The sequence below is a fragment of the Geotrypetes seraphini genome, chromosome 4, assembly GCF_902459505.1.
Source record: "Geotrypetes seraphini chromosome 4, aGeoSer1.1, whole genome shotgun sequence".
NCBI classification, from domain to species: Eukaryota; Metazoa; Chordata; class Amphibia; order Gymnophiona; family Dermophiidae; genus Geotrypetes; species Geotrypetes seraphini.
Genome location: NC_047087.1, coordinates 17,259,969 through 17,284,139, shown reverse-complemented (window position 1 = coordinate 17,284,139; position 24,171 = coordinate 17,259,969). Strand labels below are relative to the sequence as shown.

General features: G+C 43.0%; 1 protein-coding gene across 4 annotated transcripts in view; it reads right to left on the bottom strand.

Moving 5' to 3' along the window:
* Positions 1-1,457: 1,457 nt before the first annotated feature.
* The window catches only part of ZDHHC7 (zinc finger DHHC-type palmitoyltransferase 7), a 153,026-nt gene continuing 130,312 nt past the window's right edge, over positions 1,458-24,171 (bottom strand). For all 4 annotated transcript variants that reach the window (XM_033942182.1, XM_033942185.1, XM_033942183.1 and 1 more), the window contains 2 exons: positions 11,331-11,461; positions 1,458-5,104 (listed from right to left, as the gene is read on the bottom strand). In XM_033942182.1, coding sequence (XP_033798073.1) covers positions 4,928-5,104; positions 11,331-11,461 — 308 coding nt within the window. In that variant the 3' untranslated portion in view covers positions 1,458-4,927. The remainder of the gene's footprint in view (positions 5,105-11,330; positions 11,462-24,171) is intronic.

Here is a 24,171-nt window from a genome sequence, read left to right as displayed (position 1 = left end):
ATTTAGGGTAATCATTAGTGGAGACATGAAATCGGCCAATCAAGTGGAGAAGGCTTCATCTAAGGCTAGATAAATGCTGGGATGTATCCGTAGAGGCTTTGTTAGCCGGAAGCCAGAGGTCATTATGCCGTTGTACAGAAGCATGGTGAGACCTCATCTGGAGTACTGTGTGCAATTCTGGAGGCCGCACTACCATAAGGATGTGCTGAGTTGAGTCGGTTCAGCGAATGGCCACCAGGATGATGCTGGGGCTCAAGGATCTCTCGTATGAAGACAGGCTGCACAAGTTGTGACTATACTCTCTCGAGGAACGTAGGGAGAGGGGAGATATGATAGAGACGTTTAAGTACATCACTGGTCGAATAGAGGTGGAAGATGACATTTTCCTTCTAAAAGGACCCTCGTCCACAAGAGGACATCCGTTGAAAATCAGGGGGGGAAATTTCATGGGGATACCAGGAAGTACTTCTTCACTGAAAGAGTGGTGGACCATTGGAACGAGCTCCCAGAGCAGGTGATCATGGCCAGCAGCATACAAGATTTTAAGAATAAATGGGATGCCCACGTCGGATCCCTACGAGGGTAGCATAGAGGAGGGCAGCTTGGGGACGAGTGATAGAGTGTAGATTAGGGGAGGGTTGTTGGAGTGGGCAGACTTGATGGGCTATGGCCCTTTTCTGCTGTCATTTTCTATGTTTCTATGTAAACCCACGGATATAGAAAGGGGTGAGGTGGGGGTGGGGGTGCTGTACTAACCTGTTAAATGCTGCTGAATATCAGATGCCGGATTAGCAGGATTTAACCATGCAGGAGCCCAGTTAAAATCTTTTGAATATTTAGCAGACTGTGTTTTCAAGAGAATAATGTTGCATATAGACTAGAGAAGGGGGATCCACAGAACTGAGCAATCTCTGGCTGTTCTTTGGGGGTAGAAAATACATGTACAGCTGCCTAACAGGATGCTGGAACTCCCATAATAGGTCCTTTAAATCCACAACTCCTTAAAAACATTTTAAAAATAAATGGCCATTATTGTTTAGTTGCTTTTATTTTACATTAAAAATTTTTTACAATATAACAAGGGCTTCAAAAGCCAAAAACAAATTGATCTCACATATAGTTGCTTACCACAGGGTCCCAGCGACTTGAATTCTTTTTCCATTTTTTCAAAAAGTCTGTTTCTTAATCAACAGATTGTAGGACTCTTTCCATCTGTGCAAACAATTCTCTGTTCAGTTTATTTGGAAGAAAGCTGCTAAAATGCCAAATGTAGAAATCTGGGGAACTCCAGCTATGGCACTAACAACATACACCGAGGCCACTGTATTATAGTGCAATAATATCACCAGTTACTACACATTGCTTTTACTTTAACAACCTATGTTAAATACATGCAAGTAAGCTTTGCATTGATTTACTAGCATTAAAATTAGCACATTACGCTGGCTGTTAAGTGCAAAAGACTTTTTGAGGTACTACACTCCGAGGTACAAGGTTTTTTGTTTTTTTTTTGCATTAACAAGTTAAGTGTTCATTTGTGCATTTTAATACAAATTCATTTTCTATATATTAATAGAGCTCTTTTACATATATATTTTAAAATCTCATTAGCACACCTTTTTGCTAATTAACGTGCCTTAAAAATTCTGTTGCTTACGAACAAGGTTGCATGCACTAATAAGCGCTTGCAAAATCATTAATGCACTTTAGTAAACTGGCCTCAAAAGATAGTTAAGTGACAGAAGATACAGATCAACTGACCTAGTCATGTTCCTCTCCAGCTTTCTAACAGATGGGTAGATAAGTCTAGCAGCTCCCATATTTCGATGAACATTGCTGAGCATAGAAACTCACGTATTTCAATAATCAGTCGATGAGCAAAGAAACTCCTATATTTTGATGATCTCAGACTGTTACAACATTTTTGTTCATTTGGCTGCAACTGGATGGAAAGAGTCCATTTATATACTGCCAAGGTCTGCGCACATATCACAAAAAGAACACTTCTATACAGTTTCAAAAGTTTTATATATACATTAATAGTTAGGTAGTTCTTTGTTCATGAGGCCAGGGTCTGGGTCATGGATCTTTTAGCTAGGAACGTAACGAGCTGAAATTGCACCCGGTGCGACATGTCCTTTTGTGCCCTCCACGCCGTCTCCTTTGAGCCCTGTATGGCTATGCTGCTCACACAGCTCTCAGTATGGTCCTGCTCAGTGGTTTTCAATAGGTCCTGAAGTATCCCACCCCCCCTTCCCACACCAATCCTCAATTAATGTGCATGAATCAATGCATGTCTCTTGATTTGCACTGGGGCTATCCTGAAAATTAGACTGGTTAGAGGGATCACAATGATCAGCTTGAGAACCACTAGAATGGCTGTTAAAATTCATTGTGGTCGCTTCACATTAAAAAAAAAAAGAAGCTGAGAAGGTTTCCTTCATTTACTAATAAATCACAAAGGGGAGGCGTGGTCTAATGTTTGGGATTGATAGTCTGATGCTGCATACTAGCTGAAATGAGGCATATTTTACATAAATATGATCCTAATTCATACAACTCTACGCCTAGATTTAACCGTACTGGAAAGGTATATTTTCATAAAAATAATTGTGGACCTTCCTTAAGAATTTGGCAATGCACTAAAATGACTTAATACATTTTCAGCAAACTAAGGGCTCCTATTATCAAGTAGTGGTAGAGCTTATTATCGCAGGCTAGTAAGGTAAATGCTCCGACGCTCATTGGATTCCTATGAGTGTCAGAGCATTTATGCCACTGCTTGATAAAAGGAGTTCTTAAGAAGTTTTTATCCCCAAACATCTTCTCCTCTTCCCCTACTGGAAAAACAGATATGGAATCTGAGAACACAAACGTATTACTGATAAGTTTAAGAGGTCAAACGCTATATGGGACAGAAAAGCATAAAATACACAGTGCTGTCTGTATAGTTTTCCATTTTAACTATTCAAATATGTAATACTGCATCATATTTTCTATGGGTTGCGTATCAGAAACCACACATGCATGTCAAATTTTGCACTTTTTTGCCTTAATTATTTTATATTTACTTGCAAAACCAGTCAATTAATAGTAGTTTCATTACTGATATCTAGATTTTGCAAAAATAACACACCACTGATATTGCCAAGCTACATGTGTCCTACAGAACAGCATTATGCTAATTAACTGGTCTGTGCTGATGTGGTCACACTAGTATGGTGGCTTGAGAGAAATATAAACTGCTCTGAATTATTTTCTTGCCTTGCAGGAAATATTGAAATAAGCAAATCATCAGATCTCACTGGCTTCACCTATGCTTTTCAAAATAATTTGAAGAGTAGAGGGTGGCTTACAAATTCTGCATATAGACCCAACAAGTAGTCTCCCAGCCTTTTCCAACTCTTGGCCCGAATGTTTCTAGAACTTAAAAAGGGAAGGGGGTTATTGAAAATAACAAGCAGAAATAGAGTGAGAAGCTAGAAACATGTGAAGATACTGAATCAATGGCCTGCACACAATGAAAAAAGCAAGCCAGGTTCCTGGATTCAGAAAGCATTGCAGATTCACGGAATGTAACCATTCCCCTATGGGTACAAATCTACACAAAACACAAGGCACAGTGTGATTTGACCTGGTGGTCTATGCAGGAAACAAAAAACAAGTATTTTGTATAAACAGAATTCATGTGCACAGCCATCGAAAGTGAGCAAAAAAAGGGCAACTGCCCTGGACGCCACATCAAACTTAAGTCCATCTGCAGGAAGGCAGGAGGTGCCGAAAGCAACCCTTCCACACAGCACTACCTTGTCCAGCGACTGCCACAGCGTGTGCACAGATCTGTTGCGTAGCCACGCGGCTCCGAATGGTGTGCTCCCTGCAGAAAATGGTGAATTACTGGTGCTCGGGAAACAACATCTTTGCCAACACAGTATCTTTATGGCAGCTGTAGGATCTCAAGAAAAGATCATTCTTTTGCAGAAAAGTATGCTGCAAATTTTTATCCAGCATAATGATATAAGAACATAAGAACTGTCATACTGGGCCAGACCTAAGGTTCACCTAGTCCAGTACCCTATTTCCACAGGTGCCCAAACCAGGTTACAAATATCTGGCAGAATCTCAAAGAGTAGCAAGATTCCATGCGACCTACATCACCACAGTCTGATAAAAATGGATTGTTTAATCCCAGTATAAGTTGTTTGAAGGTTCTTTAACCATAGTAATACTGCCTAACAAAAGCACTGCCTAGCTATTATCTGCTTATCCTGAGGAGTATATTTGACATTATATGTTATCTACGTAAAAGATTTTAAGAAGGTGGAGATGGGCTTTTCCATTCATGTGATACAAGGACACAGAACCACAGTAAAAGAAGGAATTCCAAAAGATCATGGAGCCACTTACCAGCAGTAGTCACTGTCTTAGCAGGGGATGAGGACTCTCTCTGCTATGGTTTTCATCCTCTGTTAATAATTGTTCCCATCATTGCTGATTGTCTTAAAACACAGATTTTTGATGAAATAAAAAAAAAAAAAAAAAAAAATACATACTACTCCAAAACAATATTTTTTTATCAAACTAAAAAAATAATGGGTTTCAGAGATGAAAAATTCAAACCTATAAAACAATAAATTAAAATTACAAGCACCTTTTGGCTTATTAAATGAAGTTATGCATTTTGTTTTTTCACTGTCCCGCTTGCAACTAGCTACTGCATTCAATTTTCAGTTCCAAAATAATCTATTCAGGTATCTGCGATACCTTTTATAAATGTACTGTACAAAACTTTGCTTGGTACAAGCAATTTTTTTTCTCTTTGTTCTGTCTCAGTCCAAATTGGTCAAAGGTCATCCATAAGTGTCATTCCTGGCACTAAATAAATAAGTTATAGTGCTACTGAAAGTTCCATTTTGACAGGACGTGCTCAGACAGAAAACTCCGCTTCGCCTTTTCTTGCCCTCAAGAGGAACCGCCTGATCTGAAGTCCAGCAAAAGGATTGATCCAAAGGAAGGAAGGTGGTCCTCCGAACACAGATCTCATGCCATCCCAGCGCAGCCGGCGTTCCCACGTAGCCTTTTCGCTTTTAAGCCTTTCAATTTCCTGCACGCAAGGAAGACGTGACATGTGTTAACCCGCAGAATGAGAAGGCAGGCTCATGAAAGCAAATTCCTGAATCAAGGATCCTGCTCATGAGAAACTGACATATTAGAATGCAAATTTCTGCAACTGAGTAGCACAGCCTTGGAATCAGAGAAAAGGCGAGCTCAAAGGGACTTCAAGATATGAATTAGTATTTATTTATTTAAAACACTAGTCTTTAAGCCCGTTACATTAACAGGGCTAGAATAGATGTGTGTGTCTTTTTCTTTGTCTCTCTTTCCTTGGATGTCCACCACCACCCCTTGCCTGCTCCCCCTGTCCAGCAGTAGCCCTTCTTCTTTCCTTTTACCTCACCCTTGTCCAGCAGCACCCCTTCTCCCTTCATTTTACCTATCTCCTGTCCAGCAGCACCCTTTCACTGCTCCCTCTGTTCAGCAGCAGCCCTTCTCCCTTTGTTTTACCTCCCCCCTGTCCAGCAGCACTTCTTCCTTGCTCCCCCTGTCCAGCAGTAGCCCTTCTCCCTTCGTTTTACCTCACCCGTGTCCAGCAGCACCCCTTCCCTGCTCCCCCTGTCCAGCAGCAGCCCTTCTCCCTTCATTTTACCCCCCTCCTGTCCAGCAGCACCCTTTCACTGCTCCCCCTGTCCAGCAGCAGCCCTTCTCCCTTCATTTTACCTCCTCCCCTGTCCAGCAGCTCCCCTTCACTGCTCCCCCTGTCCAGCAGCAGCCCTTCTCCCTATGTTTTACCTCCCCCCTGTCCAGCAGCACCTCTTCCCTGCTCCCCCTGTCCAGCAGTAGGCCTTCTCCTTTCCCTAGCCTGGGCAGCCTCGGGGCTTTTGCTAAGCCAGCCCACCTTGCATTATCGAAGTGGGCCAGCCTAGCAAAAGCCCCGCGGCTGCTGCATTTGCTGGTCCAGGGGTGAGAAGAGGCATCCCGGCAGCGCAGGAGTCTAACCACCACCGCAGTCGCCACAAGCCGCCCCATGCACTGGAAATCGAATTCGGCACATAGGCACACAGCACGGTGGCAGGGATCACAAAACACTAAGTGCACATGCGCGCTTAGGGTTTTATTATAGAGGATTTTTAATCCGCCTTTAAAATTTCCATATATAAAAAACACATCAGATAGAATATTGTAACTTTGTATTTTCATATATCTGCATAGCCTCAACATAACTGCATCCAGATTAATTCTTAAGTACCATCATTCTTCAGTTAAATAAACCATTTTTTAGTAAAAACATTACTCAACAACTGTTATATATTCACTTAAAAAAAAGCTTGAACAAAGAGATGAGTTTTAAGTAACTTCCTAAATTGCAGGAGGGTTCTACAAAGATGTAACGTTCCTAACAAGGCATTCCACATCAGCGGACCGGCTACAGAGAAAAAAGAGCTCTTCATTTGTACATGCTGGACATTATTCTCTCTTTTTTGTGTCCAGCAATAAATGATTCTCAGATCCCAGCTTCCGTGATGGAATATGCAACATCAAACATTTATCCAAATAGAATGGTAGAAAATCATAAACACCCTAATGTACGAGTTTCAAACCTTCGAATTTAATGTGGAATGCTATGGGCAGCCAATGCAATCTCTTCAGAATAGGGGAAATATGCTCGCATAGAGCTACTCCCATAAGCAGTCGTGCGGCCGAGTTTTGTATTACTTGCAACGCTTTGATAGTAAGGATGAGCTGTCCTTGGGAAGAAATGTTTGCTGATAAGAGTGCATTTGCAGGCTCTGTGTAAGGAGGGCATATTTTTCTTACAGAATACACACTAACTTCCAAGTCTATAAAAGATGCCTTCAGATGGGCATGCTGAGTTAAAAAATAGGGTCGAGTTACACATGTAACACTAGCTAATTGGTCCTAAATGAACTTAATTGGAAATAAGAACCAATAACTGGGGTTAGCAGGCAGACAAACTGGCACTAATTAGCAGTTGTGGTGTAATTCTGTGTTTCTCAACTTGGTCCTAGAATCCCCTCTTGCCACAAGGAACATGCAGGAAAGAAGTTTGCATACAGTGGAGGCAGTTTATGCCAATCAAGTTTAGGCCTATTCATTGTGGATATTCTGGACCGAACTGAGAGACGCTGGTGTAACTGACATACACTTCTAAGAGTGCATGGTCTTTCCAACATTTATTCTGCGCTTCCAGAGGAGGTGATAGGACAGAGTACGATATTGGGTTTCAAAATGGGATTGGATGATTTCCTGAAGGAGAAGGGGATTGAAGGGCATAGATAGAGGATATTAAAAGACTAGGGAATAAAAGGATCACTTACAGGTCATGGACCTGGGGGGCCACCGCGGGAGCGGACTGCTGGGCATGATGGACCCCTGGTCTGACCCAGCAGAGGCAATGCTTATGTGCATGAAAAAACATCCAACAAAAAAAAAAATGGTGTAAAATTTTTGGGGCTACTAAATCATAACAATTAGTCCATCTCTCTACACCTGACCTAACACCCCAGTTAGATGACTGTCCAGAAATACTGAACACACTTCTTATTGCTTACAAAACTCAGAAAACATTTCCCTTCTTGCTTCTTTGGCCTAACAAGTTAGGGGATATTAAATCTCTGACAAAACTTATTATTATTGTTAAAACTTCCATAAGCCAGGAAGTGCTGAGACTCTGCCCTGGTCATTAACTTATTCTAAATCCTCTCGCTACTCTCTGGTTTCATACATTAAGAGGATTTCTAAGATTATTAGGCATTATAAAATAGCCTGTACATGTCGAAAAATACCTATAGTTCCCAGGGCAGGGTATAGAAGTCTGTACAGGCAGTCCCCGGGTTAAGAACGAGTTACGTTTTTAAAGCTGTTCTTAAGTCAGATTTGATGCAACTCAGAACTTGTAGATTTTAAGATTCTTGCTGCTGACTTCTGCTCACAGCTGACAAAAGGGTGGTCTGTTCCTATCAGTGTTCCCTCTAAGGTACAGCATGCACAACCACACTGTTCTTGATGTGGCCGTGCATCATTCCTGAATCTGCTACAGGAGAAGAGGAGGAGTCGATGCCACTGCAAATACTGCTCAGTGAAATCAAATGAAGCTGCAACCGCATTCTTAAGTACAAGTTATACTTAGGTCGGGTGTAGAGAATGACACTAAGGATATGGGAAGGAGGCACTGGGGGCACTAAAGACATGAGAAGGAGGCACTGGGGGGCACTAAAGACAGGAAGGGGCACTAAGGACATGGGAAGGAGGCACTGGGGGCACTAAAGACAGGATGGGGCACTAAGGACATGGGAAGGAGGCACTGGGGGCACTAAAGACATGGGAAGGAAAGAGGGAGGGAATAAAGGGACAATTCTTGGGCCAGAGTGCAGAAAGAAAGAAATGAAAGAAAGGATACACAGACAGAAGGAAACGCAACCAGAGACTCAAGAAATCAATCACCAGACAGCAAATGTAGGAAAAATGATTTTATTTTCAATTTAGTGATCAAAACATGTCAGTTTTGAGAATTTATATCTGCTGTCTATATTTTGCACTATATTTGTCTATTTTTCTATAGTTACTGAGGTGACCCAGCTCGCGGAGATGGTTTTTAAATTTTAGTCCTAGTAGTTTGCCGGTCCACAAAATAATTATTTTATTTCTGCCTGTCCACGGGTGTAAAAAGGTTGAAAAACACTGATGTAGAGTATGACGGCTTTCTTTTTCGCCCAGCCGCACGCGCGGCTGCTCGAGTTGATCAATCTTCTCCTCTCCTGCAACTTCCTGTTTCCGGTTGCGTCAGAGGAGAATATTGAACAAATGAGCAGCCGCGCGTGCGGCTGGGCGAAAAAGAAGGCCGGCATACTCTACATCTAAGGTGAGGTGGAGGGAGGGAGATGGCAGAACGCTGCAATTGGTCGGGTGTCTGCTGTTTTTGTATCACTGCCTGCCTGTGCTCACGTTCCAGATCCTCCTGTTGCTCATTGTACTGCAGCATCTGCATGATTATGTGCTCAGGTGGGCATTTTTAGTGTGCACAATTAACTTGATTCGAGCTATAAGTGAACATGGGCGACACGTCATTGCAAGTGAGGACAAGTCAATTGATTTATTTTATGTTCTGTTTTTACTACAGGGCAGAGGCACTGAAACAGATTCTCAGTGCAGTAGTAGTAGTGGCAGGACTCTCTTCTGTCTTCATGGTGTTTTGCAGTACTGAGGCTTATATGGATGCTGCGGGGACGGTGACGGGGCGGTGAATGGGATGGCAGTGACGGTGACAGGGTGGTGAAGGGGATGGCGGTGATGGTGACAGGGCGGTGAAGGGGACGGTGAGCTGGGGACGGGGAGGTGACGGGAACAGATTTTTTCCCCATGTCATTCTCTAAGCAAGATTATTGCAGAATATAAAAAATAAATAAATAATATTGTTATTTATTGAGTTAACTCCCAATGCTTAACTAGACAAATCTTTATCTGGACAAAGTTATCTAGACTACTTTTCTATGAAAAGTCTTTTTAAGATACACCTCGGTGATGTTAAGAAAAAGATGACAACCTGAAAAGAAAGGAGAATCAACAGAAAGGATCAATCTCCCTGCAGGAGCCCATGCAGACTAAGCAATAATTACTTGCATATTTTGACAGCTTTCTGCTTGGCTTACTTTGTAGTAATACAAAATCTATCCAAAAAGTTCCAGGACAGTTTGAATTGCACGCCAACATGAAGTTCTTTTGAGACATACTAGGCAGTATTGAGTAGCTTGAAACCTCAAGAGTAGCCTCCTTTTTTCTGTTTGTTAATATTTGTTTTCGTCTCCAAGCTACAGCCGTTTTTGTGAAGGTGTATTTTTGTGATCAGCTATTTTTCATCATGTATGACTTCAATTAGCGCTATAATGTGAAGTTATGTTTTAAATTGGGTAAGACCGCTACAGAAACTTACGAAATGTTGAAAATAGCTTATGGGAAACATGTAATGAGTTGTGGAAGGTGTTTTGAATGATATTCACACTTCAAAAGTGGTCGTTAATCAGTGGAAGATGATTTGTGAACTGGAAGACCATCAACATCTACTGATGATGATCATGTTGATCAAGTGAGGGTTCTTGTGCACACTAATAGGTGATTAACTGTTAGAGAATTGGCAGAGGAAAGTAACATCTTCATTGGTTCATGCCACAACATTCTAAAAGAGAAGCTGGGGATGTCTCGCCTTGTGGCAAAGTTTGTACCATGGTTGATGACCGATGATCAGAACAATCACTGAATCATGATCTGTCAGAATCTTCTTGAGCAGGCAAACGAAGACGAAACATTTCTTGGTAAAGTGTTAACTGGTGATGAGCCATAGGTCTACGGTTATGATGTGGAAACCAAAGCTCAATCATCTCAATGGAGAACCAAAACATCGACAAGAAAGAAAAAAACTTCGGCAAGTTCAGTCGAACTTCAAAGTGATGTTAACAGGTTTCTTTTAGACAGTCACGGCATTGTTCACTATGAATTTCTGTCACAAGGACAAACTGTCAACCAAAATTAGTATCTGAAAGTGTTGAAATGACTCCGTGAGAGAATCAGAAGGAAATGGCCCGAACTTTGGAGGGAGCAGTCGTGGCTCCTGCATCACAACAACATGCCCGCTCATACCACCATCAAAATTCACAAATTTTGCACAAAAAATGCGATGGCAGCTCTTCCCTAGCCTTCTCTTCCCTTCCCTTACTCTCCTGACTTGGCCTCTGCTGACTTTTTCTTGTTTCCTTAACTTAAATCCACACTGAAAGGAAAGTGATTCAACACCATTAAAACTTAAAGCAAAATTTGACGCAGCAACTTTTGGCGATTCCTGAAGATGCATTTAAGGACTGTTTCCTGAAGTGGAAACGACGTTGGGAAAAGTGTATACTTAGGGAAGTGGAGTACTTTGAAGGGGACCCAATGGAATAAGTTGTAAGATTCTTTAATAATTTTTTATTAAATCAGTTCTGTAACTTTTTTAATAGACCTCATATGATGGACACACTTGAATGCCAGTAATGAATGTGCTAGGTTGCTCTTTTATTGGGCCAGCTACATAAAATTGCTTTGTCTACCTTAATTTCTATATATCAAACTTACACATCTCTTACAAATTAGAGGAGGCTAGCCAGAGTCAAAGAGAATGCATCTGGGTTTGCAATGTCTTTGGCTTGGAAATCAGGTGTAAGAAAATGAAACCAGTTTAATACTCAGACCAAAAGGAGGTAGAGGAGATAAAGTCTTACCGTTTCATCATTGCATATGGAATGGATCTGGGTGCCAAACATAACTGCGGTAAAAGTAAGAAATAGAAGACCCTCAAGGCACAGGAAGATGAGCAGAATCACGGTTACAGGCGGGGAAAAATTACTGCATTCTGTCAAAGTGAGAAATCCAGTTAGAGGACACTATGGAAACACAACTCAAGTCCAAAACCTGGTCCCTACCAGGCTCAAGTAACTGTTACATTTAATTTTAAATTTAACTTGACATTTGTATCCCACTTAATCAATATGAGTGGGGAAAACCATCATGTACAATTTTTTAAAAGCTATAGACTGGTCTATCTTTCAAACGATCAAATTTTAGAAGAAATAATTACAGACCCACGTCATAAGATTTTTGCAAATCCATACATAAATTCCATTTTTAGATCTTTGGACATGCAATTCCAAACCAAAAAAAAAAGGCCTGACCATTCTATATTCTCTCACTTTTCCTACCAAGATCTGAGAGAAGCTTCAATCTGAAATCATCCAGTAAATGCAGAACATGGGTTGGATTGTAAACGTCCACTAAAATCAACTGAAAAAGCTGGTGTCATGCCACCTGTAATCCTACATTCAAATTTTAATAGCTTGAAGTGACTCCTGGTCACAACTATAATTTAGTGCAATTGCTTTAAATATGTAGTCACCCATTTCCACCTTGAGACAAGAAAATATGAACTTGGCAACAGTGTTCTGAACAACTGTAGATATGCCATAATACAGTATTTATTCAAGGAACCTAATTGAAGGGCTTTTTCCAAAATCTGTTAAGCCTGATACAACTAACATGGACTTAGCAGGTTTTGGAAATAACCCTCCAATTGCTATAGTCCGAACTGGTAAATAATACTGTCTAGGGTACCTGATCAAGATTCTGTTCTGACAGGGAAAAAGATGAAATTTGTCTATCAAGCACAATTTTGAGATCTTTTCAGTACAAGTATGACCTCAAGCTCAATGGTCAGTGAGGAATCTGTTGACGTTCAAACTCCCCCTTGACACAACCACCAACCACAGCAGCAAGGCTCTTCTCAAATTAATTTTGATAAAATTTGTTTTCTTCCAGTCCTCCACTTTCAAATAACATTTCTCCAACAGATAATGGGGCTCATTTTCAAAGAAGAAAAATGTCCACAAAATGTCATAAAGGGGCAAATGGATATTTTTCTCAAACCCAATTTGCTATGTTCAAAAGGAAGATTAGATATTTACCTTGATAGTTTTATTTCTGTTAACACAGCATACGAGTCCTGACAATAAGTATTTATCCCATATTCGTGAGTTGACTGCAGAAGGATGAAATCTACATTCTTCAGCTTCATCTCCTTCTCTAGTGCCTCTTTCAATTTGTACCAAAGAAATCAACCAGCATTAAAACAGAAAAATAAAAAGGAGGAACAGGGAGTCCCCGCTACAACATTTCTGTTCTGCTCTATAAGACATAATTAATAAGGTTAAACAATGCTTCAGTCACCCAACCCAATGCAACATTAAACTTATGGAGCTTAATTTTCTTCAATTTTTTTAAACATCTCACTGACATGCAAAAATTTCCAGCTGTGGACTCATGTGCGTCCGAATAGTAGGTTGGTGAATTTCAGACTGATAGGGCGGGGTGTCAGGACTCATATGCTTTGTTAACAGAAAGATTATCAAGGTAAGTACCTAATCTTCCCTTCTGTTACACAAAGCATATGAGTCCTGACAATATAATAATAATTTTATTTCTTATATACCGCTATACCCTAAGTTCGAAGCGGTTTACAATGAGAATCGTGTCTAGAGAGAGTACAGTGTTAACAATAGGATACAGGATAATACAAAGTGAGCAGGTACTGGGGGTGTTTACAATAAGGTACAGGATATTGACAAGTGAACAGGTGACATACCAAAGCCATTGCCTGAGTCTAGTGCACGACAGATGAGCCTGACCTTAAAACTGAGAAACCAAAAGCTGTGTCCTCTCTCGCTGCCACATCCACCCTGTAAAACACAGCAAATATATGGAGGATGGACCATGTAGTCATTCTACAAATTTTTCAGGAGGAATGGCTCTCGTCTCTGCTTACAAAGATGCCACAAAGCTCTCAAAGCAAACAGCAGCTATTTTCCACAGCTAATGTACGCCCACAGAAACAGCCATACAAATCCATCTGGAGATGGTTGCCTTAGAAGCTGGCCTGCCCAGCCTACACGCATTGGTCAAGATAAAAAGATGATCTGAAAGACGAAATTCATTGGTTACCTCTAAGTATCGGAGACTTCTCTGTACATCCAGTAGGTTAAATTTTTTTTCTCATTTGGGAATCTATGGGCTGAAAGGTGGGTGACCTGACTTCTTGACTGACATCTTTTGCCTGAACAAGGGGTCCTCTGTGATCCCCCAGCCTTGATGGTACCAGATGGGGCTAAGCCCGAAGCTCCCACCTTTCCTTCATGTGCCCCGCAGCACATGGCTGCTCCTCAGCTGGCATGAAAAAGGGGAATCTCCACTAGAGGAAAACATCCTTAATATTTTTAAACAAAATCGAGGGGTATTTAAGGCAGATGGAGGCTTTTAATCAAAATCGGGAAAATCTAAGTTGGCCGCTGCTAAAATGCTAAAATGACCCGAGGGGGGGGGGGGTGTCAAAAAGTTCTGAAAAAAATAGATTTTAGAGGTGAAGAACCCTAAAAATAACCCCAGAAACCTTTAAAACCTAGGAATTCAGACCCTCCTCCCCCCAATTTTTCCATAGACATACATAGGCAGTACTCACTGTCTGTCTGTGCTGGGCTAGCCTGCTGCAGCTGTCACAGAAGCTGGGAATAGATAAGACACTGCCTCACTCGGCACACCAGTTCAAATGCTGGGATCTTTGGGTTGCCGCCGAGACCTCAATCCTCGCGGATCCACGTGGAGTGGGGAGAGAAAACTACGCAGCCAGTTCATCCTTAAAGCCCTAAAGGGTCCAACACTGGGAGCGAACGGCTTGTGCTCAAGTACCTGATAAATCAGGATGCGAGCTAGCTTCAAAGGGAACAGATCCTGAGCTCACAAGTTTAAAAGCAAGCTGGCCAGGTAGGTACCCAGAGGGATCTAATTTTGGATTTATGAGTCATGCTATGCCTAAATAGGGATTCCCTGCCAGCTGCAGACTTCCCCAGAGTCTGCTTCTTTATCCAGGCAGAGCTGCGCCAGGATCACCCGGGACCTCTCCAGCACCAAAAAAGTCTCAATTAAAAAAAAATAACCTAAAATAATAATGCAGTGGTTCTAAAACCTGCCATGGGGAGACCCCCAGCCAGTCAGGTTTTCAAGACATCCCTAATGAATATACATGAAGCAGATTTGATATAAAAGAGATGGCAGGCATGCAAATCTGCCTCATGCATATTCATTAGGGATATCTTGAAAACCCGACTGGCTGGGGGTTTCCCAGGATAGATTTAAGAACCACTGTAATAATGGACTAGAAGAGCAGATCAGAACACACCTCTCAACTCGCTTACAGAAGGAAAAACCTAAAGGGGGCACTATAGCACTGGAGAAGGAGGTGGAACTGAAGAATGTAGATTTAATCCTTCTGCAATCAACTTGCAAGTATGAAATAAATACCTATTGTCAGGACTCGTATGGTCTGTGTAAAAGAGACCTATTTTCTAGATGGATATTTATGTTGTTCATCGCAGTTCATCTAAATCTCAAGTGGGCATTAGAGGCATGGTATGGGCGGGACAAGAGCGGGCTTATGACCTGGACATTTTTATGCCATAATCAAACATTTTAGAATACGTCCAGGGCAGAATTTGAATGTTTGGGGCTAGACCTGTTTTAACAATTAAAAAATGCCAAAAGGTGCCCAAATTGACCAGACCACTGGCTGCATGTAGGAATGACCTCCCTCATCTTCCCCCAGTATGCTTGTATGATAGCTTCAGATGTTCTGGGAAGTCAGAGCAGCAAGCAGGTCTCTAAAGTAGCCTGGTGGTCAGTGCAGTGGACTGCAGAGAAGAAGACACAGGTCCATATCTCACTCTAACTACTACACTTCTGGTGGAGCGTGTGAGCTCACACAAAACCTACTAGACCATCATATTGGTGACACCTACAGACATAAGGGCTATTATTTTGATGCATTGTTGGGTTTTGGTGGAATCTCCACACAATATAAGGGAGCTATGGCGAGATGTGTACTTGGGACCTTTTATGTGAAGTTCATTGCTCTGCTCTGCTGGGACGTCTGTGTGGCCAGTCTGGGATGTCTATGTGATCAGTCTACTGAAAAGGCTGGTCCCTCCTATATCTCAATTGTTAAAAATGATAGATGCACATCTGAAAAGTGATTATTTTTAAAAAAAACAAGATAGATATTTTTGCAGTTTTGAAAATGGGCATTTTTGGTACTGAATTTTTGTGCGTCTTCCACAAAATGTCCAAACTTGGATTTTGACTTCATATTGAAAATGGCTGTCCACATATTTTTTCATGATTGTAGCCTCAGGACTGGAGCAGCTTATTGAACAGTATCTGCAACAATTGTACCTCTTGTAGATAATTTCTGAAAGGCTGTCCCACATTTTTCATCTTGAAAATCTAACCTTAAACCAATAACTACTCTGAGTAAAATTTTTTTTTTTTTTACCAAGAATCACTATCATCAGCTCATGGCCCACAAAATGTAATATCTAGAATTTATTGCCAAAGAATGTTGTAAAACTAGTTAGCTTAGCAGAGTTTAAAAAAAAAGGATTGGATAATTTCCTAAAAAAAAAGTTCATAAGCCATTATTAAGATGGACTCCGAAAAATCTACTGCTTATTTCTAGGATAAGCAGCATAAAGCAAAGCTACTTACCTGTAGTAACTGATCTCTGTGGAAAGCAGGCATATATTGTCACAAATGGATGACGTCATCTGATGGTGCCTGGTGCAGACACTGCCAAGTGTACTGTTTCTTTAAGTCTTTGAGGCAGTGCCCTCCCGCCCGACGTTGACACGTGGGACCATCATTAGAGTAAAAAAAAGCTAAAAAGCAACCCAGGGGAGATTGGGGGGTGGGTGTTGTGAAAATATTTGGTTGCTGTTCTCTGAGAACACCTGCTACAGGTAAGTAATTTCGCTTTCTCTGAGGACATGCAAACATGATAATCTCATGAATGAGACTTTCCAGCTGCCAGGATCATGTCTCTTATACAGCTACTTTCTCATGCAAACATGAGCCTGGCATAAAAGAAAAAGTGGCTGGAGGGAAAGTTGGTGCATAGAATTGCTTGTCCAAATCAATTGTCTCTTCTGTAATTTTGTTCCAAGCAGTAATGAGAGGAAAATGTATGGATAGAGGACCATGTAGCCACTTTGCAGATGACGTCAATGGAGGCAGACCGAAGACGAGATACTGAAGCAGCCATGGCTGTGACAGGTCCTTGAAGCATCAACCCAGCCTAAGAATGCGAATATGAGAGACGATCCATCAATTAAATTGAGATGATATGCTTGGTAACACAGGTACCCAGTCTGTTGGGATCGAAAGATACAAAGAGTTGGGAGGGCTTCTTAGTACAATCTAGGTCAGGGGTGCCCAATACGTCGATCGCGATCGACCAGTAGCTCAGGAAGGCAACGTGAGTCGATCGCTAGACTCGTGTTGCCGTCCTGATCTACAGGGCCGATCAGCCTTCTTCTGTATTCTCCCTAGGGCCCAGCTGTCATCTGCTGCTGCCACCGCTGCTGAAAATTTTAAAAAAACCGGCTTGGAGATTTCAGCCCGTAGCGAACTTATGCTCCGGGCTCTAACGTGTGTGTGACGGCTTCTCTTCTCTTCGAAACCGGAAGTTATGTTCGGGGGGGGGGGGGGGGGGTGAAGGGAAGCTGGCACGCACATGTTGAGAGCCCTGAAGCAAGCATTCGCTACGGGCTAAGGCGGGAGACAGGTTAATGAAGCATTTCCTCTTCTTGCTGCCGGGTCCTGCCTACTTTCTGTTTCCGCAAAGGCAGGACCTGGCAGCATTTCCCCCACTGTTCCCTCTAAGCTGAGCAGGAGTCCTCCACCCACAGTCTCACCAATAGAGGGTGCTGTTTTACTGTCACATTTTTCAATTGTGAGGGACAGGCAAGTTCTGCAGGACTCCAGGGAACATACCTGTCCTTAGCGACTGAAAATATTCCACCCCCTAGTGGTAGCAATGCAGCATTTCCCCCCAATAGATTGATCGCGATGTTGGTCGGCTGAAGCAGGGAGAGCTTGGGGCGGCGGCGGCTTTCGGGCCTGTTATTGGTGGTGGTTTGGGTCTTGGTCCCCGATGGCAGTTTGGGTCCTGGTCCCCGAAGGAGTGGCAGTGGCTTGGGGGAGGGCAGGGAGAAAGAAAGAAAAAAGGCAGGCAGGGAGACAGAAGGAAAGAAGAGAAACAGAAAAAATAGAAAGGGAGGCAGAGAGAAAGAAAGGGCAAGGAGAGAGGAAGGGAAAGTTGGGGGAGGAAATGAGGTCTGGAGGAGAGGAAGCATACAGGCTAAAAGAAGGGAACAAAGATTGGATGCACAGTCAGAAGAAGAAAGTGCAACCAGAGACTCATGAAATCACCAGACAAGGTAGGAAAAATGATTTTATTTTAAATTTAGTGATCAAAATGTGTCTGAATTTATATCTGCTGTCTATATTTTACACTAAGGTCCCCTTTTACTAAACCGCAAGAGTTTTTTAGCGCAGGGAGCCCATGAGCGTCGAGAGCAGCGCTGGGCATTCAGCGCAGCTCCCTGCGCTAAAAACTGCTATCGTGGTTTAGTAAAAAGGTGGGGGGTATATTTGTCTATTTTTGTATGGTTGTTACTGAGGTGACAGTGCATAGAGTCATCTGCTTTGACCTCTTTGAAAAACCCTGGAATAGGAATGATAATTAACATTTTCTATGCGTACAGTGTGCTTTGTGTTTTTTAAAAATTTTATTGTTGGTAGATCATTTTGACTTGGTCATTTTAAAAGTAGCTCGCAAGCCCAAATAGTGTGGACACCCCTGATCTAGGTGATAAGCCAAAGCATGCTTGCAGTCCAAAAGTGTGAAGTGCTGCTTTTCCAGGATGAGTGTGTGGGAAGAAAACAGGCAAGACAACAGACTGACTGAGAAAGAATTCAGAGACTACTTTAGGAAGGAATTTGGTGTGTGTGAGAAGAACAACCCTGTCATGGTAAAATCTTGGGCAGGGTACATCTGAAACAAGGGTTTGGATCTCACTTCATCTAGCTGATGTGAAAGTTATGAGGAATACAATTTTCCAAGTGAGAAGCTCCAGAGAACAGGAGAGAGACATGGTTAAGGGAGCTTTTATAAGGATAAATAATGTGATGTTCAAATCCCAAGCTATTGATTTATTGGAAGGCATGGTATACAACAGGCCATTCATGAAGTAGATTGTGAGAGGAATGGATATTGGTTTCCCATCCAACCAAGTGTGGAATGCACTAATGGCACTTAAATGTACCCTAACTGAGTTGGTCTGTAATCCTGAATTAGACAGATGGAGGAGGTAATCAAGAATTGATGAGATAAGGTTCACAGCTATAAGTGCACACCATGAAGAGAATGTCTTACATTTGAAGCAATAACATTGTTGAGTGGAGAGTTTCCTGGAAGCTAGCAGTATCGCCATAACGTCAGTCAGATGAAAGTTGAAGAGAGGTCAGTCGGTCACACTCAGGAACCATGCTCCACAATCCTGATGTAATTTGATGAGACTTTTTCCCTATTAAATGGAAGAGGTGGAAAGGCATACAAGGAAGACGTTCCCCCCCAGTGTAGAAGGAAAGGAACTGGAGTTACATGGTTGGGGCAAAGTGCCTGGAACAAAAAGCTTGGAAGTTTGTTGTTCAAGGGATAAGTGAACAAATCTGTTTGTGTCATTCCTTATTCATAAAGTTTCAAGTTTCAAGTTTATTAGGATTTTATATACCGCCTATCTAGGTTATCTAAGCGGTTTTTACAATCAGGTACTCAAGCATTTTCCCTCTCTGTCCCGGCGGGCTCACAATCTATCTAACGTACCTGGAGCTATGGAGGATTAAGTGACTTGCCCAGGGTCACAAGGAGCAGCGCGGGGTTTGAACCCACAACCCCAGGGTGCTGAGGCTGTAGATCCAACCACTGCGCCACACACTCCTGAGACAACTGAGCAACAGCTTGGACTGGAAGTGGTATTTCTTTGGAATTCCCAAAGCCCTATATAACTCAGGGTGAGTTACAGACTGATTTTGCATGAGTACTAATTTGCATATTCTTTAGTCAAGTCTGTCTCATTAACTGACTCAAAGTGAGAGCCTGGTGGGGAGAAGCAGCAGGCCTCATGGTCATGTTGAACGATTAAGTGATAAATGAAGAGGGAAACAAAGTACAAGGCAAAAAGAAAAAAACCCAAAACAGCACAAAGGACCTTCCGGTCTAAACAATATGTGCTTTATTTTAAGTCCCTTTTTGTGGGTAATAAAGCACACGTTGATTGTCCACGACCAGAAGGCCCTTTGTGCTGTGGATGATTAAGTGATGGAATGAGTGTTTGCAGCCTATATTTTCTTTCATCTTAACAGTTACAGTACTTTTTGTTTATGACCCTCAGCCTCTTGTAAGGACTAGGACACAGGCAAACTTCAGTCTGGAGGTTCATGTTGTGAGAAGACCTGCATTGAAGAAGGATCGAGAAGCGAGTTGAGAATTTCCTGCTTGAGAGAGGACCGGATCAATTAGAGCATTTCCTATGGCACATAACTCCAGAAGATCGATATGAAAGCTGGCCTCTGAGGGTGTCCAAAGTCCTTGTGTGTGGAGTAGAGAGCTGCATGGGAACGGGGACGACGGGAATTCCATGGGACCCGCGGGGATCCCGCGGGTTCCCCATTCGGGTCACAGGGATCCCGTGGGGGCGCCCCCTAGGGTCACAGGGATCCAGTGGGGACGCCCCCTAGGGTCGTGGGGATCCCGTGGGGACGCCTCCTAGGGTCGCGGGAATCCTGCGGGGTTCGAAGCAACTCGAGCCGCGAGGCTCGTCTTTGCTTAAGCCCTCCCTCCGACGTCAGTGCTGACATCGGAAAGACTTCCGTTCGGCTGTGTGCTGCGGCAGGGCAGGTAGGAATTTGCTTGCAGATGAGGGCTGGGAGGCGGAACACAAAAGGGGGGGAGCATTGTCTCATTTCCAGCCTCATAAAGGGTGAATCAACCCCCTTAGACACTGGCTCTTCACTTTATTATCCTTTTTGGTGGTGGCTGGAGTCTCGGCAGCTCTTTGCCAGTCGGAAGATGGCGGCCTCTCCGTCCTCCCCTTCCTTTCCCCGATTCTGAACGTTTCCTGCAGCTTCAAACGTAAAGCCGCCGCTGAGAGGGAAGCTTTCATGCCAGCAAAGAAAGAGGGAGAGAGGATGGCCGAGCCAGCGCGGGTAGGACAGCTTTCCCGGAGGAGGGGGGGGGGATGAGCCAAAGACCCTTCTGGGCCAGGCCACTGGCTTCCTGCATTTGGGTTGCTCTTGTGGAGCTTCCCAGATGGATTTGGCCTGATCTCTTTTTAAATGTTTCTTAAAGACTTAGATAATTCTGAAGGAGGTAGATGTGAGAATTATCTAATACCTGTTTCACAAAAGGAACAACCCCCCCCCCCCCGGGTGACTGAGAATAACACAATCAATTAGTAAACGAAGGCAGATGAAGATCAATTTCTCACCAATAAAACCTGCTCTGCCCTCTAGTATGAGTCTTATAATATAATATCTTCCCCTCTCCCTACCCTACCCCCTCCTATCCTGCTCTTCTCCTCCCCCTCCTCCTTCCTCATCTCCCTCTTTAAGTCGCCTTGAGCCTACCTAGGTATGAGCGACGCAGAAATAGAAGTTTAGATTAGATTAGATATGTGATTATCAATATTATTATAATTAAGTGATGGGATACTCTCAGTTTTATGTACCAGATGGTGACATGAACAAAAATGTCCTTTTTGGCCATTCATTCAGACTGGGTGTACCATCAGCAGTACAGTACTCCCTAGTACACCAAGCTTGAATGAATGAAGAAGACTGACAGAATGAAAAAGCTGGGGCTGTTCTCCCTGGAAAAGCGGAGACTTAGAGGGGACATGATAGAAACCTTCAAGATCATGAAGGGCATAAAAAGAGTAGATAGGGACAGATTTTTTAAATGATGGGGAACCACAAGTACAAGGGGGCACTCAGAGAAATTGAAAGGGGGAAGATTTAGAACAAACGCCAGAAAGTTCTTTTTCACCCAGAGGGTGGTGGACACATGGAACGCACTACCGGAGGATGTGATAAGCAGGAGCACGCTACAGGGCTTCAAAGAAGGTTTGGATAGGTACCTGGAGGACAAAGGGATTGAGGGGTACAGATAGGAGTAGAGGTAGGTTATAGGGATAGGATTAGAGGATTAGAGGCAGTTACAAAATTAGTCAGGGGCACTGTTCAGGCAATTAGGCCTGATGGGCCGCTGCGGGTGCGGACCGCTGGGCAAGATGGACCTCTGGTCTGCCTCAGCGGAGGCAACTTCTTATGTTCTTATGAATGGATCCAAAATACTGCCACAAAAATAAATCACCGGCCACAGGAAATTTGACCATGTCACCTTCAGGAAATCAATTAAAATCTATCTCTTTGATAAATTTCTCTGACTCCCTCCCTACTTTGTATCTCTGATATGCCTCTGGATATACCTGACTACTCTCGATTTGCTAAGCTAGTCTGAATGTCTTGTATGTACAGTCTCTTCCTCTGTAAATCGCTCTGAACTGTTGTGGTACTGCGGTATACAAAAATAAAATTATTGTTATTATTACTGAAATCCGCACACTGGCTTCCTGTCTCACCTATAAAATCCTGCTACTCATTTGCAAAACCCATGCCACCGATATGCCCCTTTATCTCAGCAGTCATTTAACCTCGATCTCTCAGATCCACCAATCAAAATGGCCCGGTTGTTCCTACCGTTTGGCAAATTATCTCAGATACTAATCGCAGCTTGATCTTTTCTGTACAAGGCCCTGAATTGTGGCATCTTCTCCCAACTTGGGAGAGAGGACGAGAGGGAAATAGATGCTGAGGTGGGGGAGGGAATGTGTTTTTGGACACAGAAGGCATGGTCTTGGGAGAGAGGAAGGGAGGGAAAGAAATGGTTGTGTACGCAGGAATGGAAGAAAGGAGAATTTTTGGTCATAGGGAGGGAGTGAGGTACAGATGAGAGGGAGAAATACTGTGGTGGAAAGGGAACAGTGGGACAGATTGAAATGGATGCAAGAGGGAGGAATGTTGGACATAGTGGTGAAGGGAATGGAGAGGGGTGATAGAAGGAGAAATGTTGGGCATGGGGCTGGTGGGCAGGCACAAAAGATGAGAAAGGAATAAATGCTGGATCATGGTAGGAGGAACCAATGGACAGCAACAGAAGATGGGAAAGCGGAAAAAAGAAACTGGGACCAACTTTATGGAAAAATAAGTCTCCAGACAACAAAGGTAAAAAACGGAATTTATTGACTAAAGTATGTTAGCTTTGGGAAATGTATATAGCAGATGTCTTTGAATTGTGTTCAAAAGAAAAGGAAATGCATTTCTGGTTTTATTTCTACAGTGTTGAAGTACTTGCTGACCCTTGCTGTGAATGGTGGGGATCCCCAAGCACCGCCAGCAGAGGACCTCCTCTAGAGACGGCCAGAACTCCCCTCCACCAAGCACAGCAGTCGCTGGCAGCATCTATGAGCCACTGAGGTGCCAGCATCTGTGACTCAGGGACGCTACTGCTGCCTGCCAAGCTTGGCAAAAGGGACCCCCGGTCAACTGCAAAGGAAGTCCTCAGCTGACAGCTTGGGGGTTCTCATCAGCTGAGTATTTATATTTTATATTTACATTAGAGGCTCTGGTAGAAACCCGTTTACAAAGTATGTATTCTTCCCAATTAATATTTCCAAATTAATAAAGTCTCTTTGCTTATTTGTAAATGGGTCTCTTCCAGAACCTTTAATTCAGTAGCATAATTAAATGAAATAACTATTTCTGAAGTTTATAGGGACAGGCGGGGATGGAGGGGATTCCTCGCGGGGACGGGTGGGGACGGAGGGATTCCTCGCGGGGACCGGTGGGGATGGAGGGATTCCTCGCGGGGACGGGTGGGATTTTGGCAGGGACGGGTGGGATTTCTGTCCCCGCGCAACTCTCTAGTGTGGAGACTGTCCAGGTAAGCTCCCTACCCCACCACAGAGGCATCCGAGGTGAGAACCTTCTGGTGCTGAAGAGGTTGAAATGAGTGAGAATGTGCGGGTTCATCCACCACTGAAGTGAATGATGTAGGGTGCATATCAACCAAATGCGAGCAGAGGGATCCTGTGGTTTGTGACCACTGGGAGGACAAAATTTATTGGGGAATTCTGAGATGGAGACATGTATGTGGAGGTGACATGTACTGTTGAGGCCATGTGACACACAGAAATAGAGGTCAGATGGAATAAGAATAGCCTTACTGGGTCAGATCAATGGTCCATCTAGCCCAGTATCCTGTCTTCACAGAGGCCAATCCAAGTCACAAGTGCCTGGCAAAAACTCAAATAGTAACAGCATTCCATGCCACCGATCCATGCAAGCAGTGGCTTCCATGTCTGTCTCCAAATTTATTTCATACTTGAAATACCATCTATGAATGGTTACCTAGATGGTTTACAATACTAAAATTTTAAAAGAAAAAAAAGGGGGGGGCGGGACATTTCAGTTAAAAAAGATCAAGGATTAGACAGAGACATATGGTAACAGAGGGGTCTGTGGGTAGGGAGGAGTAAAGTACATCGAGATAAAATAAATTAAAAAGGA